Consider the following 16,578-nt stretch of genomic DNA (forward strand, 5'->3'; position numbering starts at 1 on the left):
TCCAGGACAGCCAGAGCTACACAGAGAAACCCTGTCTCGAAAAACCAAAAAAACAAACAAACAAACAAAAAAAAAACAAAAAACAAACAAACAAACAAAAAACCAAAAAAAAAAAAAAAGAGGAGGGTCCTTTTCTGTGGCCAATGAAACAGGCTAAAGAACGTTACAGATGCGGATGGATTTACAGATTCGGAAGGGTGGACATAGGGCAGGAGTCTGTGAGTGATATCCATTTTATCTGAGTAGCTGAAACTGTTGGGGAGTAGAGCTGTGTGGGACAGAGTTCCTTATCAGCCTCCAGGATGGCCTCTCCCCAGCATGGATTTCCAACAATTGCTTAATTACTATAGGGCAAAGAATGAACAATAAATTTATTTTGCTTGAATGATGTCAGAGAGTTCTAAACCCAGAAAAAATTCCCCACACTTAGAAAAGAAATCACGGTGCTGGAGAAATGGCTCAGCAGCTGAGAGCACTGGCTGCTCTTATGGAAGACTCTTCCCTCAGGTCAGCCAGGGCTACATACTAAAAGAGGGGGGGGGAAGGAGGGAGGGGGGAAGAAAATATGTAAGTGAAAACATTTGAAAAACCGAATTATAGAAACAAAATAGGTATTAGTCCCAATGAAATTGATGTCACTAGACAAGTGTGTGTGTTAATGTATATAAACACGTGAATGCCTATGAATCATGCCAGTGTGTGATACTATCTTCGTAAAGAAGCTGTCCGTATGTATCTGGGCTCAGGCTGTGGTGAATTTCTCCGAAGGTTTGAAGAGGTTACAATGCTGCACAATGCAGCAATGTTGGGGAGGCATCTCAGTGTTTCTTGTATTATGTTGCATGTTTTCTTTTTCTCTTTTTCTTTTTTTTTTTAAGGTATCACCTGTCTTTGAACCACATAGGAGGTATGGGAATGTCTTCCTGTTCTCCTAAACTTAATTCACTTCTCTTGTAGTGAACACGGTAGATTCTGTTACGCAGTGGGCACTCAAGCCCAGATACTTGACACACAGCTCTGAAAATAGTTGTTAAGTAGAATGTGATGATTCCAAGAATTAACAAAACCGGGCCAGTGAGAAGGCTCAACAAGGATAAGACCTTGGTGCCAGAGCCTGACCTTTTGATTTAGATCTCAGGAATCTAAGGGAAAAGGAAGGAACCAGTTTCTGCAGTTGACCTCCCCACTGGGTGGTAGAAACACACACACACACACACACACACACACACACACACACACACACACACACACGAGTAATAATCTTTTTCTTTTTTTTTGGTTTGGTTTTTCGAGACAGGGTTTCTCTGTGTAGCCCTGGCTGTCCTGGAACTCACTCTGTAGACCAGGCTAGCCTCGAAATCTCGAACTCAGAAATTCACCTGCCTCTGCCTCCCAAGTGCTGGGATTAAAGGCGTGCGCCACCACCGCCCGACTTCTAGTTAGTGTTTTAAGATCACATAAATCTGCAATAAAATCTCCTGCCTAATTGCATATTCTGAGCAGTGTTTGTAATTTAGGTTGATTTGCCTTCAAAACAGACACATATTTTGTTTTTCCGTCAGCATCTGTCTGACGCTTGCTATATCACCTTTCTAGCCATTGCTTTGGAAGGCTTCTCCTCTTAGGTCTAAGTCAAACCTGGAAGCCCAAGTAAACCTGGGCGGACTGCGCGAACGCGTGAGTTTGGACCCTAGCGCCGCCCCGTAGTCTTCTGGCCCGGAACCTTTGAAAACGCGCGCGCCCTAAACGCAGCGGCGGTTACAGAGTTGGCGGGAGCTGTCCCTACACCTTCCGGACTAGGTGTCCCGACAGCTTTGAGCCAGCTCGTCATTTTCACCTTTTTACCCGAGGGTACGAATGTGGTAAGGGAAAGCCTGGCTGACACAAAGGTTGACAGTGGACGGGGGTAAGGGGTGGAGCATCGAGGACCTGAGGGGAGGGGTTGCGGACGGGAGGGAGACTGCCTCTACCGCAGGGAGGATCCAGGACCTGGAGGAGATCTGCGGGGAAGAGCAGCAAACTGAGGGTACACAGCGCCTAGGGGAGGATTGAGGAAGGACCCAGGGAAGACAGTGGATGGAGGAGAATAGGGGAACCCCTTGGAACCACCGCGCACCTCCAAGTCCCTGACCCTGAGCTCCTCGATCTTGGAGAGTTTGGAGGTTCAGGGAGACAGTCACCTTCTCCGTGAAGGAGGTGGGGAAGCATTTATCAGCTAATGCCTCTGCTTTTAAGGTGAGGCCACAGTAGAAAGGTGACCTGTGGTAGGGAAATGACTCATTGGGTACAGTCTGTGCCCAGCATGCATGCAGCCCTGGGATCCCTCTTCAGGAACCTAAAAACCTGGGAGCAGTAGTGAGTGCCTGTGATCCCATTGCTAGGGAATGGAGACAGGGACAGGGAATGTGGCTGTGGGTAGAATTTTATACACGGGAATACTGGTATTACTTTAAAAAAAAAAACATATTTACATCCATATATGAAAATTCATAGTGACAATCAGGTAGAGTTAGCATATGCTAATAAAAAGATACTTTTGAAAAGTCAAGCAGTGTTAAAACAATATTATAAAGTTATGGGTCGGGGGACGCTGGAGTGTTGGTTGAGTGGTTAGAGCCTTCAGTGCTTTTGCAGAGGCCCTGAGCTGGTTGCCAGCACTCATGTGGAGTGTCTCACAAACAACTACATGTAATTCTAGAGGAGTCCTTCACTTCAGGCTCCTGTACTGTTGTGCATATGCCACCCCCCCACACACACACACACTCACGATGGAAAGTATATGATGGAAAATCAAAGCAGTTATCAGGGTAACCAAGCATGGCACACATGTGTGGCCTCAGTGCCTGGAGATTGGAGCAGGAGTATGTCATGTTTGATATCAACTTAGTACACACAGCCAGTTGAAGGCAGTCTAAGTAATGGTGAGACCTAGACTCAACAGACAAAACATAAACAGGGCTTAGAAAGCCCATCATAGATGTGCCAGCTCTATCAGATGTGACCTTTGAACCCTAAGCCTAAAGGTAATACGGTTTAAAGAAAGTATATAGTTTTTTAACAATTAATGCCTATGGAATGTGTATACAGATCTAAGGCAGTATAGACTAAGGCTCAATCTCAGCCAGGAAAGAAAAATCTCATTAAACAACTGAGGTGGGTGGGACATAGGCTATCTGGGTACAAATAGAGTTAAGTGGAAAGTAAGGCATTTTTGAATGTCCAGAATTTAAGGGAATGTTGAAATGTTTAAACCCAGGTACTTTAATCTCTTAAAAACACACTGTGTCTTGTATCCAGTCCTCAAGCTGTGGTGACAAGGACATTCTCCAGGCCACTCTTTGCCAAGCATTTTGCATGTGGCTCGAATTCTACAGGCTGTTTTCCCCCTCTATTTCCTGAATAGGGTCTTGAGGGTTGCAACCTTTCTTCTCTTTAATCCAACTTCTGTTGATAAGCCCACAAAGTCATGACTTCAGCTTTGCTCCAGATCTGCATTTGGCTGCCTGTTCCACCTTTTCACCAAGATGTCATCCAAAAACGAGCTCCCAATCTCCAGCACCCACTTTTGTTTTTTCATTTGTTTCATCTAGAAAGCCATTTCCTACTTTTTTTTTTTTTTTTTTTTTTTTTACCTTTTTCTTCCTTGCCACAGTTAAGCCATCAGGAATCATGACAGTTTCTGGACAGCTCTAGACATGCTCAATCATTGGACTCTCATGTGTGGCTTTCTCTATCTGGTTTCTTTTTTTTTCTTTTCCTTCCTTCCTTCCTTCCTTCCTTCCTTCCTTCCTTCCTTTCTTCCTTCCTTCCTTCCTTTTTCTTTCTTTCTCTCTCTCTCTCTCTTTTTTTTTTTTTTTTTTTTTCTCGAGACAGGGTTTCTCTGTATAGCCCTGGCTGTCCTGGAACTCACTCTGTAGACCAGCTGGCCTTGAACTCAGAGATCCGCTTGCCTCTGCCTCCCAAGTGCTGGGATTAAAGGCATGCGCCACCACCGCCTGGCCTCTCTCTGGTTTCTTTCATCTGGCTCATTTGTGTTGTACATAGCAAGTTTGTTCCTTTTTGCTTTGCATGCAGCATTTAATGGGTACTTCTGTTGTCTGTTTGGACTGTTAGAAATAATGCTGCTTGTATGCACGGTTTTCTGTTTTTGTTTTGTTTGCAGCAGGGTCTCACTGTTGCCCAGATTGGTCTTAGGCTCCCAAGTGCTGGTATTACAGGTGTGCATATAGGGTTGTCTTAAAGGATAATGAGACATGTTTGTCACTTTGGGGAAGTATGATAGGGAGACATAGTATTTACCTTTTGGTTTTGTCATTGGGGATTGTTCTGTGCATGGCAGCCCGACACTCTAACCATGAGCTATATTCCTAGTTCCTGCTTACCTTTAGGAAGAAGATAGTATTTTTAAAATCAAAGTTATACATTTAAAAGTTTTAAAAATTATATTTGTTTCTATATATATTGTATTTGTGTGCGGGCAGATGTTTGCCACATAGTGTGTATGGTGGTCAAAAGACAACTTGTGGGAGTTGGTTCTCTCTTTTGACTATATGAGACCTAAGAATTGAACTTAAGTTGACAAGCTTGGCAGCAAGTGCCTTTACCTTGTGAACTATGTCTCTGACCTCTAAGTATATATTTTATAGTTAAAACTACAACCCCAGCCGGGTGGTGGTGGCGCTCGCCTTTAATCCCAGCACTTGGGAGGCAGAGGCAGGCGGATTTCTGAGTTCGAGGCTAGCCTGGTCTACAGATTGAGTTCCAGGACAGCCAGGGCTACACAGAGAAACCAAGTCTCGAAACAAACAAACAAACAAACAAACAAACAAACCTACAACCCCTAATCACTGATAGTATGACTATGAATAAGTAATTGTATTTCTGGGTTTCAGTTTTACCTTTGTAAATAAAATTGGACTAAGTATTTGCTGAGGTCATTTTCAGGTCTCAAATTGTCTATTTCTATGATAAAATGATGTTATGGGATGCTCCTCACAAATAAGAGTATTTTAAATAGGTGCAGTATAACTTAGTTTGTTTTCATTACAGGATCTAACGTGATTGCTACAATGGAAGGAATCAATAATTTCAAGACACCAAACAAATTATCTGAAAAAAGGAAATCTGGTAAGATTGCAAAAGACCTTTTCTTGTTGCGTTTTCTTTTTTTTTCTTTTTCTTTTTTTTTTTTTTTTTTGGTTTGGTTTTTCGAGACAGGGTTTCTCTGTGTAGCCCTGGCTGTCCTGGAACTCACTCTGTAGACCAGGCTAGCCTCGAACTCTTGAACTCAGAAATCCGCCTGCCTCTGCCTCCCAAGTGCTGGGATTAAAGGCGTGAGCCACCACCACCCCCCCCCTCCCCCCCCCCCCCCCGCCTTGTTGCTGTTTCTATTAGAAACATTTTAGAGTTTGTTCCTTTGTCATTGTCTGTAAACAGTCGTAGTATTGGTCATTATAGCAGCACTAACTATAGTGGAGATTCTACTAACACAGGCCAGACTATCTGTCTACTCGCTAATGGTCATTCTGGATTTTAGGGCCTGCCTAGTAATGGTCTTCTGGCTTGAACTAGAGGATAATAGGAGTTGTATTCCTTGTAGATGGGATCCAGGAATCGAGTATCAGGCTTGCCCAGCAAGCACTTTTACCTGTGGAGGTATCTTGAAGATTGTTTAAGATGTCTTTACTTGATCATATGTAGATTAATGGATACACTGCCTTTTTTTCCACTTCAGTCTCTATGACTTTAAAAAACTTACCTTATTACACTGGCTCAGCACATTTTTGAATAAAGTGCTAGTAGACACATTAGTGTTGTTCCCAATGAATATATTAGATACAGCAGTTTACAGATGCCCTTATTATACTCCAGTCCCTCTGCTGCCTCCGAGTGTGAGTTACAACTTGTGCCCCGACACCTAGTCCATGAGGATCTTTAAGAATGTCTATAGATGCCGGGTGTTGGTGGCGCACGCCTTTAATCCCAGCACTTGGGAGGCAGAGGCAGGCGGATTTCTGAGTTCAAGGCCAGCCTGGTCTACAGAGTGAGTTCCAGGACAGCCAGGGCTACATAGAGAAACCCTGTCTCGAAAAAAAACAAAACAAAACAAAAAACAAAAAAAGAATGTCTGTAGATAGTGTCCCCAGACTATCATTTACACCAGTGAGTATCTTTCTGAGCTGTGTATGTTTTTATTATTCATTCTTCTGTCACTCCTGTCATTTGATGGTTTCCATTGATTTCTATTTCTTCTGGCATGAGCTGTGTTTTTTGATTCTTTCATACTGGTAGTTTTTGATTAGGAGGTAGATATTTTATGTCATTGAAGTGCTGGATTTTGTCACTCTACAAAGTGGTGAAAGTGGTCTTTGGAGCACTCAACAGAGCTCCAAAGCTCATATAACTGAATAGTGATAAGCCTGCTACTTTTGAGACTGGCTTTTAAACTTTCTAACAGACTTTACTTGGGCTAAAAGTTAGCTGTAGCACTGAGTTTCTACCCTTTAGAGGGCTTTACTCAACAATCTGCTACAGGACCACCTGGTCTGGCTAATGGTAAAGTGATCTTATTCCTAGACTTTTGTCATTTCCAGTTATTTAGCCTATTGCTTTCCTGGCTTTGGGGATGATAAACAAGAGGTGTGTAGTTAAGTACTTGGCCAAGAACTCTGTGGGTCTTTACAGTCCTTCCTTTTCTTTCTTTTAGCTCCCTCTTGTGTTCTGCTCCATAGCCTCCAGCTACCTAGTTGTCCTTGACCTCTACTTTGTCTCTGTGGTGTGTCTATTGGGCTGTTTCCTCTGTGTTCAAGCATGGGACTGCCTTTCAGTGCTATAGGGTAACAACAGGGCTTGCTGTTGTCTTTGCTCAGAGGTCTCGGCTCTGTTCTGCCTCTTGTCATATATCTGAAAACTATTATATTTTGTCAGGTTTTACAGTTCACAGAGAGAGCAGCTCCAAGAATAGTCAGTTATTCCTGACTGGAAGCAGAACTATTTTATCTTTAATAATTATAGAATGCTCTAAATTATATTTAGATGTTTTGATTTTGTTTTTACAGATGCCAAAACAAATTCTAGTATTCAAACATGTTTACATGGGGTATGCATGTGTGTGTGTGTGTGTGTGTGGTCTCATTGGGCATGTGCCATTGAGTCAGGAGACTATGTAAAAGGCAGGTGTATAAATAGTTCCAGACATGCACAGATTGTGACCCACAGGTCATATGCACCCCAATATAGCTATGAATGTGGCTCAGCACAGAATCATAAAAGTACTTAAAACATTATAAGATTTTCCTCCAATTTTATGATTTTGTAACTAGAGTGAAATTTTGAGCTTGTTCTTTGTAGATGTCAACCTGTCATAGTGTCACAAAGTTGATGATCCTGGTAGACTCTGAGGACCACATTAGGTCTTCCTTATGCTTGCTTGTTGATGATCCTTTTTTTTTCTCTTGATATATTTTTATTTGTGTGTGTGTGTGTGTGTGTGTGTGTGTGTGTGTACGTGCATGTGGGTGTCCTTGGAGGCCAGAAGAGGGCATTGGATTCCCTGGAAATTGGAGTTACAGATGGTTATAAACTGCCTGATATGTGTGCTAGGAATCAAATTCTGGGTCTCTGTAAGAGCAGCAAGTGTTCTTGACCACTGAGTCATCTTACCAACCTCAATATTCTTTATTTTTAAGTAGCCTTTTAAGAATGTAGAAACGGGCCAGGGAGATGGCTCAACAGGTTGACCCTATGATCTGCCCAAATAGAACCAAGTTCACAAAGCTGTCCTCTGACTTCCACATGTGTGCCATAGCATAGTAGTGGTGGTGGAATAGAAGAGAAACTGGAGGGGAGAGAGCGGAAAGTAGATTTGCATACACAGACATACCATGTATATACACAATTGAATGGAACTTTGAGATTCTTAGTTTGTAAGCCATAAAAAAACAAGCCATTTACATTAGTGTTAGTGTGAGAGTTGCAGAAGTCATAGTCAAAGAGTACTCACACACTCTTTAAAAAAAAACCTATATCATTACTAATCTTACAGGGCTTTAAGGCTGTTAAGATGATTTTGTACTGCTCTTTCAAATGCTAAGTTTTTGCTTTTGCTTTTTAGTATTATGTTCGACTCCATGTGTAAATATCCCTGCCTCTCCATTTATGCAGAAGCTTGGCTTTGGGACTGGGGTCAGCGTTTACCTAATGAAAAGGTGAGTGGAAGATTCCTTGCTTGTGGGACTGTAGGTCCCTTGTGCTTGGATTGGGGAAGTTCCTCATCACACCTGAAGGCTACTTCCAGTTCTTAGAATCTTGATAACTGCCGGAGCTCTGCCCCTAATACGTTACTTCTAGATTCCTCCTGGTAGATTATTTAAAGGGAAATAGCTTACTCCACTTTCCTTCTGGCTCTATAAGAAGGCAATGTGGTAGAAAGATCTTAGAACATAGCTTGAGTGTGGTGAACAGATGTAGAATTGTTCTGTGTGGAGTTGAAACAGCTGTTAGTGAAGAAGAGTATGCTAGGGATGGGGAACCATTGGCAGTTACTGGCTCTAGGGAAGGGAGAGTCAGCTCTCTTTACGGATGCAGGCACTGAGAGGCTACCCATGCTCCAGTAAGAAGTCCTATAACCAAGCACTAAGTGGACTCAGTGGGCTTAAAAAATAAAGAACACATGAAGTTAGGAGGGAAAAGTAGTGGTGGTGGAATAGAAGAGGAACTGGAGGGGAGGGAGCAGAAAGTAGATTTGATCAAAGCATATATGTATGAAATTTCAAATAATAATGAAAGAATAGAATACTTTTATATAGAAACTATCTTTAAGTTTCTTTAATATTAATTATAGCATGTTATAACTCATCTCTGATACATATAGATGAATGTTGATTAAGTAGTAAGCTGACATGCCAGGATAGAAATGTTAGAAAACAGTGTAGCAGTTCTGAGGTTTAATTGTACTTTGATAAGTTCCTAACCCCCACATCCTTATTTTTGTCCTTTAATCCCTTCTCAGAGCATAGATATCAGGTGCTGTTTAGGGTATCTGATTAAATCTTGACACTGATTTAGTCAAAGCAGAAATGTAACAGGTGTTGATAAACTAAAGAATCTTATATACTTTTAAAAATCTATTTCTATGGAGCAGAATTTGTATGTTGGTGTTTTTTATTCATTTTGTATCTTTAAGTTTACATATGTATATTTTAGATCTCCTAGAGGGTTGTCTCATTCTCCTTGGGCTGTGAAAAAGATAAATCCTTTATGTGATGGTCAATATCGAACTGTGTATCAGAAGAGACTAACTGATGAAGCTAAGATTTTAAAAAACCTAAATCACCCAAACATTATAGGTAAGTCTACATGTACTTTGTGGCAGTATGTGGTAGAGCAATGTTCTATGTAGCTACTGGTTTTGGTAATAACGTTGGGTCTACATGTTGTTGGGAAGCAAGTTAATGTGACTTATCTCAAGTAAAAATTCACAGAAGGGCCTGGAGAGATGGATCAGCAGGTAAGAGGACCTGTCATGCTTGCAGAGGACTCAGGTTCAGTTCTTGGCACTCACATGGTGACTCACAACTGTCCATGGGGATTATAGTGTCTTGATGTCTATTGGCAACAGGCATGCATGTGGTGCATATATAAACATGCAGACAGAATATTCATAAAATAAATAAAACATTACAAATTTACATATTTTAGATTTGTATTTAACCTTCATGGAGTTGAGTTGGAATAGTTGTTTTAGTGTGATGAGTTCAGGAATGTAGAATGGTCCTCATGTAGACCATTCATATTCATTTAGATTGATTCTTACATTTTTCTCACTTTCCATTTTTGGTACTAATAGGGTTGGTGGAATCATTCTGTTTACAGAAACTTAGTAAAAGAATTTTGATCTGTGTTACTAGACACACTTGAAGGCATTTGAATTATGCTATGGGCTTATAAATAGTAGCTGCTTCACTGTGCTAGTCCAGGTCCATGTTACATTAATGAAGAGCTTAATAGAAAAATGTTATGTTTTCTTAAGGGTATCGTGCTTTTACTGAAGCCAGTGATGGTAGTCTGTGCCTTGCTATGGAGTATGGAGGTGAAAAGTCTCTGAATGACCTGATAGAAGAGCGGAACAAAGACAGTGGAAGTCCTTTTCCTGCTGCTGTAATTCTCAGAGTTGCTTTGCACATGGCGAGAGGGCTAAAGGTAACTATGTCACTGTATTTTAAACAGCTTTGGTGAACTATGAAGAAATTAAACATGTGTTGTACCTATGTTGCTGTGTTTTTGGATAGATAAAAGAAACAAAACGGGCAGAGGCAAGGTGGATCTTTGAGTTTTGAGGAAAGGGCTACAGTGAGATATACTCTGTCTTGGAAAAAACAAGAAAAAAAAAAGAAGAAATTTTATTAATTAAACACTGTAATAGTGACTCTAGAGAACTACTCATGGTGTAATGATAATGATGTAATAGTTACATGTTAAGGTTTCTTAGGAAGTTGGTTTATGAAGCAGATTGAGAAAAAAGCATTTAAAATACATTTTTAAGTATATTTTTAGATAGCTTTTGATAGGATAGAGCTGAGTATGGTGGTACACACCCTTTAATTTTCAGGAGAGGCAGGCAGATCTCTGAGTTCAAGGCCAGCCTGGTCTACATAGTGAATTCCAGAACAACAAAGGATAGAAACATCTGAATTACTAATGACTTTATGTATATATAATGAAGTGAATAAATTACTGTGTAATCATATTGGGGCCTCTTCACCACATGATAGGCTGCATTTGAAATAAGCATAGTAAGCTCTTGTGTAGGAGCAGATCACAGCAAGAATGGCCTCTGATTTCTCAAATTTAGGCTCATGGTGTAGTGCTCAAATGCTGACAAATGGACAAATAGCCATTGTTCAACACTGTTCAAAATGTGACTGTAATTGTTTGCAACCCAAGAAGAAGTTAATTTAAACCATATTATAGCTTTGGATTACCTTTTTGCTTCTCATGAATAATGGTAGCCCCATGTCACTTGCTTTTCTTGTATTATATCAAAGTTGAGGTAAGTTTGCTTTATTGTAAAGATTCCAAAATTAAGTTTAGAACTATTGGCCTCAAGTGAAATTGGAGTGTTTGGAAATCTTCTGGATAGAAAATTATATGGGCTTTGAGGATTCAAACATCTTTAAGAAGACTTTTAGATGACATGGCATGTTTCCCTCCTGGCCTCAGATACTTTGAAATGGACAAATAAGTCTAGTTTACAAGGGAATTCGAGTCATTGTTTTATTGAAAGAGTTTTTTGTTTTGTTTGTTTGTTGTTGTTTTTTTTTGAGACAGGGTTTCTCTGTATAGCCCTGGCTGTCCTGGAACTCACTCTGTAGACCAGGCTGGCCTTGAACTCAGAAATCTGCCTGCCTCTGCCTCCCAAGCGCTGGGATTAAAGGCATGTGCCACCACTGCCCGGCCTTGAAAGAGTTTTTATTAATTTTTCTGCTCATGTAATTGATTGCTTTTTCCAATTTTAGTATCTGCATCAAGAAAAGAAGCTACTTCATGGAGACATAAAGTCTTCAAATGTTGTAATTAAAGGTGATTTTGAAACAATTAAAATCTGTGATGTAGGAGTCTCTCTGCCACTGGATGAAAATATGACTGGTAAGTAGCACTGTTTCAAATTTGTACCATTTTTGCATTGTAAAACATAATAAACCCAGATGGTTTAAATGAACTATTTTTGAAAAGTGTACAATAGTCTGTGTTTTCAGTGTTTTGTCTCCTCTGAGTCCCCAGCTCCTTCCCTTGCCTTCTTGGTAGTGTGTCTGTATATTTTTTTGTCTTACTTTGACTTGTTTTAAGTATGTCAGTTTAGGATGGCCTTGGGCTCCCAGGCCTCCAGTCTTCAGCCTGTGTCCACACTGGCCCTAATAGCATGGATTTTAACTGAATAACTGTGGGCAAGAGACACCCACTAAACTAGAGCTTCCCCAGCTTCTGGGCTTTCTAATCTAGTCATGCTAATCAGTAGGGACTAATACATCTTCCCTTTTCCCTTCAAATGTTTCTTTCCTCTACTTGTAATTTTATTGAAAGCCTCAAAATAGAATTTTGGAGATAAACTTTGATTAAATAAACTGCTTGTTTTTCTCCCCTATTGTTTGGAAGTGAGTTATATAAGCATTTTGTTTTCAATTCTATCCTTAATTTGTGTAAAAATGGAGATTATAGTAATGAAATACTGAAAAATTAATATACTTTAAAACTATCCAGTGAATTTGATTTATCTTAGTTACAGAATGGAGTTTTTAAACATGTAAAGCAAATTTTGCCTTAAGGAAGATATAGGTATAATATTTACTAGAAAAGGAATTAAATTAGAGACTACTAACAAAATATCTAGGAGAACCTTGACTATTTGGAAGTCTAGCAATGTAAATGTATATAATTATAGGAGAGTATTCACAGAGAATTAATTCATAAGTGATAGTTTCCTAGGAAAACTAGTAGTTATTAGTGATTATGTTAAAAAAGACAAAACTTACCCCCACTGGCTGCATTTCCTTGTCAGCCATGAAAGGAAGAGCAGAGCAGAGTCCATGAAAGGAATAAGACAGACAGGAACAGAAGTCAAGAAAAACAAACCCTGAAAAATGTTAATAATAATAAAGCCAAAAGCTGGATCTGTGGAAAAATAAAAATTCTCTACAAGATTGAGAAAAGAGAGAATATAACCACCAATATTAGGCATGAAGAGGGTCTCAGCTTGCATGTTCTACACATTTGTAAGGACTTACAGACAGCTGTATTTCACCAAGTGGTGAGCATAGATGAAAATGATAATTTCCTAGAAAAATATAATTATTAAAATCGACATAAGAACTAGGAAGTCCAAAAATCTCTGTCTAGTAAAGAAACATTCCTACAAAGAATCTTACATGGTTGATTTAGAAGAAAAGTGATACTAGAGTGACTGAAGTTATCAATTATATTTCTATGTATTAGTAAAATAGGAAAATTAAAACTTAAAAATTCCACTTATAACTGTTAAAACCCCAAGATATTTAAAAATATAAGAATAAAGAAATTAATAAATCCACTGGAATGTAGTCTGAAAGTCATGAAGCATCCCTAAGATGGAACTAGATGGATAAAGATCTGTGTATTAGAAAACTGATACTATTGAGATGTTCATTTTTTACAGATTGATCTAAGAGTCTGTCCTTTCCTAATCAGTTTTTGCCAGGTTTTTGTTGTTTTTCTATTGCAATTGACAAAATGACTTTAGACTGTACAGGAACTATGAGTGGTATGTGCTATTCCTGGGCAGACTTTAAAGACCAGTGTGTTCTTATCCCTTCTGGTTCTCCTGACTCAGCAATCCTGGAAGTATTTAAATGTCATTTGGTTCTCAACCTGTGACTTTGTTGCTTGCAGAAAACCCAAGATTTCTGAAATGGTCTGCAGTGTCACACAATTTGCAAGTCTTTGAAGCTAAGCAAGGTGTACTAGCTTGCCTGGAATTTTGACATCTATATTTTAATTTGTCTCCTTTTAATAGAGACAGGGTTTCTTTGTGTAGCTCTGGGCTGGCCTTGAGAGATCCACCTGCCTGTGCCTCCCGAGTATGGGAATTAAAGGCCTGAGCCACCACTGCCTGAACTACTGTTTTCTTATATTCCCACCAACTGATGAGATTTTTTAAATACTTGCCAGTCTGATAAGGGACAGATCCTTTATAGTGAAAGTAAATATAGTGATTAAACTCTGAACTCCCCATACAAATGGGTTTTGCTTGTGTTGTTTTGTTGGTTGCTTTCATGACTATTCTACTTGTATTTTCAGTGACTGATCCTGAGGCCTGTTATATTGGCACTGAGCCATGGAAACCTAAGGAAGCATTGGAGGAAAATGGCATTATTACTGACAAGGCAGATATGTTTGCTTTTGGCCTTACTCTGTGGGAAATGATGACTTTGTGTATTCCACACATCAATCTTCCAGATGATGATGATGAAGGTATAAATACAAATAGGTTTCAACATAAATCTGAATTTTTCAAGATTAGTACATAAAATTCTTTCCACTAAATTAAACAGTTGTTTAAGATTATAGCAATACTGTGATTAATTGGCTAGATTTAATCCTATATAAATGAGATAGAGATTGATAATAGGAAGGGTATTTCTCTCTCCACTCATGGGTTCTCATTTTTTTCTTAAATCTACATTGGGTGGGTGGAGTATCTAATTGGAACAATGTTCTTAACAACTTTTTGCTGGAGACAAAATAGCTAAACTCTGTGGCAGGAAGAGTTGAACAGACTGCCTGTGGTCTAGGGGAATGCATACTGGATAACCTCTCTTGTTACAGGAGGGTAAACCATTGCGCTATTCCATGACCTACATGATTTGTTTTCATCTCTAACTTCATGTGCAGATGCAACCTTTGATGAGAGTGACTTCGATGATGAAGCATACTATGCAGCTCTGGGGACAAGGCCATCCATCAACATGGAAGAACTGGATGAATCCTACCAGAAGGTCATTGAACTCTTCTGTGTGTGTACTAATGAGGATCCTAAAGATCGCCCATCTGCTGCACACATTGTTGAAGCTTTGGAACTAGATGGTCAATGTTGTGGTGGTCTAAGCTTGAAGCATAGCTTGTATGGGAACTGTTAATTAGATGTGTTTAGTTAATATAACTTATAGTACCTAGACACTAGAAGTAGCTTATTTTAGGACCATTGTACAGTTACTCTTTGCATAACTTTCTGACATGTTAGTTCTTATATATGCACTTATTATACTGGATAGTCTATGAAGTTTAAGAAACTCCAGGTATCTAGATGCTGCCTCTGATTTAAACACTAGAGACCCCTGTCTAAGATGACTTAGAATCAAGGGACTGTTGCTTTGTTAAAGATTTAGATATTCTTGCTTCTTTAATGAGTTACTAAAATTTTCACTATATATGGTACACAGTTAATCTGTCTGCTCATAGTGTCCACTCTTTTATCAGCCCATGTGCCCTGGAGTTGAGAAGAGCATGGTTCAGAAGCATAGCTCCTGGGGTGTTTCAGACCCTAGTTACGGTCTTGCCTCTCTCCACATCTTAGTGTCTAACTTAAGTTTTTACTGACTGTATCCTAAGTCTTTTAATGTTAATGTAAGAATAAACAAATAAAAGACAGTGATAGTACCAGGCACCTCAGCATTATCTTGTTTTTGTTGGTGTGTTAACAAAACCATTTGTGGAATGGTTTCTCAACCTTGTTTTCTTATGTATAAAGTGAGGTTGTGTCTGCTGAGTCACACACAGCTCCCTGCAATTACCAGAATTAACTAAAATGGTGAAACCAGGTGACTTGGCAACAGATAGGAAGCGTTATCCTCTAGAATTTCCTGGTAGGCTCCTCTTAGGAGTATACCAAACAGATCACTAATTAGTATATTGTCCATCGAAACAGTAAGGAAATGACATCAAATTGAAAGTTTACTTATGGAAAAATTGTGTAAGTGCACACTGAGACTCAGTAGTCTTATCTGCCCCTTCTCTGATGTGTAATTTTAAGTCACTCTGCTCAAGTGACAGGTCCTATGTACTGGCCATAAAGCATGAATTGGCTCAAACATAAACTGGCACTTTTTTTTTTAAAGATTTATTTCATGTATGTGGGTACACTGTCGATGTCTTCAGACATACCAGAAGAGGGCATCGGATCCCCATTACAGATGGTTGTGAGCCACCATGTGGTTGCTGGGAATATGAACTCAGGACCTCTGGAAGAGCAGTAAGTGCTCTTAACCACTGAGCCATCTCTCCAGCCCCCTAAACTGGCACTTTCATTGAGAGATTTATTCCTAGCAGTTCCTATAGACACCCCATTTTCCACATATCACTGTACCTGTCATAATAAACCAGTACTGAAATACAATTCAACTCCATTCTTTATTCAGATTTACTGTTCAGTGACTTTTTCTGCTCCAAGATCCCACTCAAATGTCATACTTGGGGATTGACTTAAGTTTCAGATTTGTTTTTTATTGTTTTTGAGTTAAGGGTATGGTGGTTAGGTATTTTGTACAACGTCCATTGGGACTTGTCTGATGTTTAGTTCATGTTCACATCGAATTATATTTGAGAAAGGTAAATACCCTTCTGATGTAGCAAACCAAATATCAACACAGTAACATGGTTGTTGCTGTTGTTGGCAGGGTACCTGCTAATGCAATACTCATTTTCCTCCTTTCCACTGCTATACTTCCTTGGGATATGTGGACTTACTGTTGTTCATAAATTTTTTAGTATGGACTCAAATTATCACTTCATGTGGTACTTGCAGAAGCCTGGCTATCTGACTTGGATCCTTGGAAGCTATGGTAGGAGAGAAGTGACTCCCAAGGGTTGTTCTCTAAACCTCCTTGGAGGCACCTTGAAATGCATTCATGCGCACACACATACACTAGTAACAATCATAAAAAGCAACTGTATTTGATTTCTCGCAAGCCACTGAACAATGTTAATAAAATTTATAATAGAAGAAAACAACAGAGTGGGTCAACATGGCCAAGAGAAACGAAAACCATG

The 16,578-nt window shown here is 39.6% G+C and overlaps 1 protein-coding gene across 3 annotated transcripts; it reads left to right on the top strand.

Annotated features, from left to right (window-relative positions):
* Window positions 1-1,761: 1,761 nt before the first annotated feature.
* Pbk (PDZ binding kinase) lies at window positions 1,762-15,005 on the top strand. 3 transcript variants are annotated; one of them, XM_028758856.1, is made up of 8 exons: window positions 1,762-1,862; window positions 5,050-5,127; window positions 8,114-8,207; window positions 9,205-9,347; window positions 10,031-10,200; window positions 11,517-11,646; window positions 13,831-14,004; window positions 14,425-15,005. In XM_028758856.1, the coding sequence occupies exons 2-8, from the start codon at window positions 5,070-5,072 to the stop codon at window positions 14,667-14,669; spliced, it is 1,014 nt and encodes a 337-aa protein (XP_028614689.1). In that variant the 5' UTR covers window positions 1,762-1,862; window positions 5,050-5,069; the 3' UTR covers window positions 14,670-15,005. The 3 variants fall into 3 exon arrangements, with proteins under 3 accessions (XP_028614689.1, XP_028614690.1, XP_028614691.1); XM_028758857.1 differs by having other exon boundaries at window positions 1,766-1,851; XM_028758858.1 differs by lacking the exon at window positions 1,762-1,862 and adding an exon at window positions 2,157-2,235.
* Window positions 15,006-16,578: the final 1,573 nt, after the last annotated feature.

This window comes from Grammomys surdaster, unplaced genomic scaffold, assembly GCF_004785775.1.
Source record: "Grammomys surdaster isolate TR1022 unplaced genomic scaffold, NIH_TR_1.0 126219, whole genome shotgun sequence".
NCBI lineage: Eukaryota > Metazoa > Chordata > Mammalia > Rodentia > Muridae > Grammomys > Grammomys surdaster.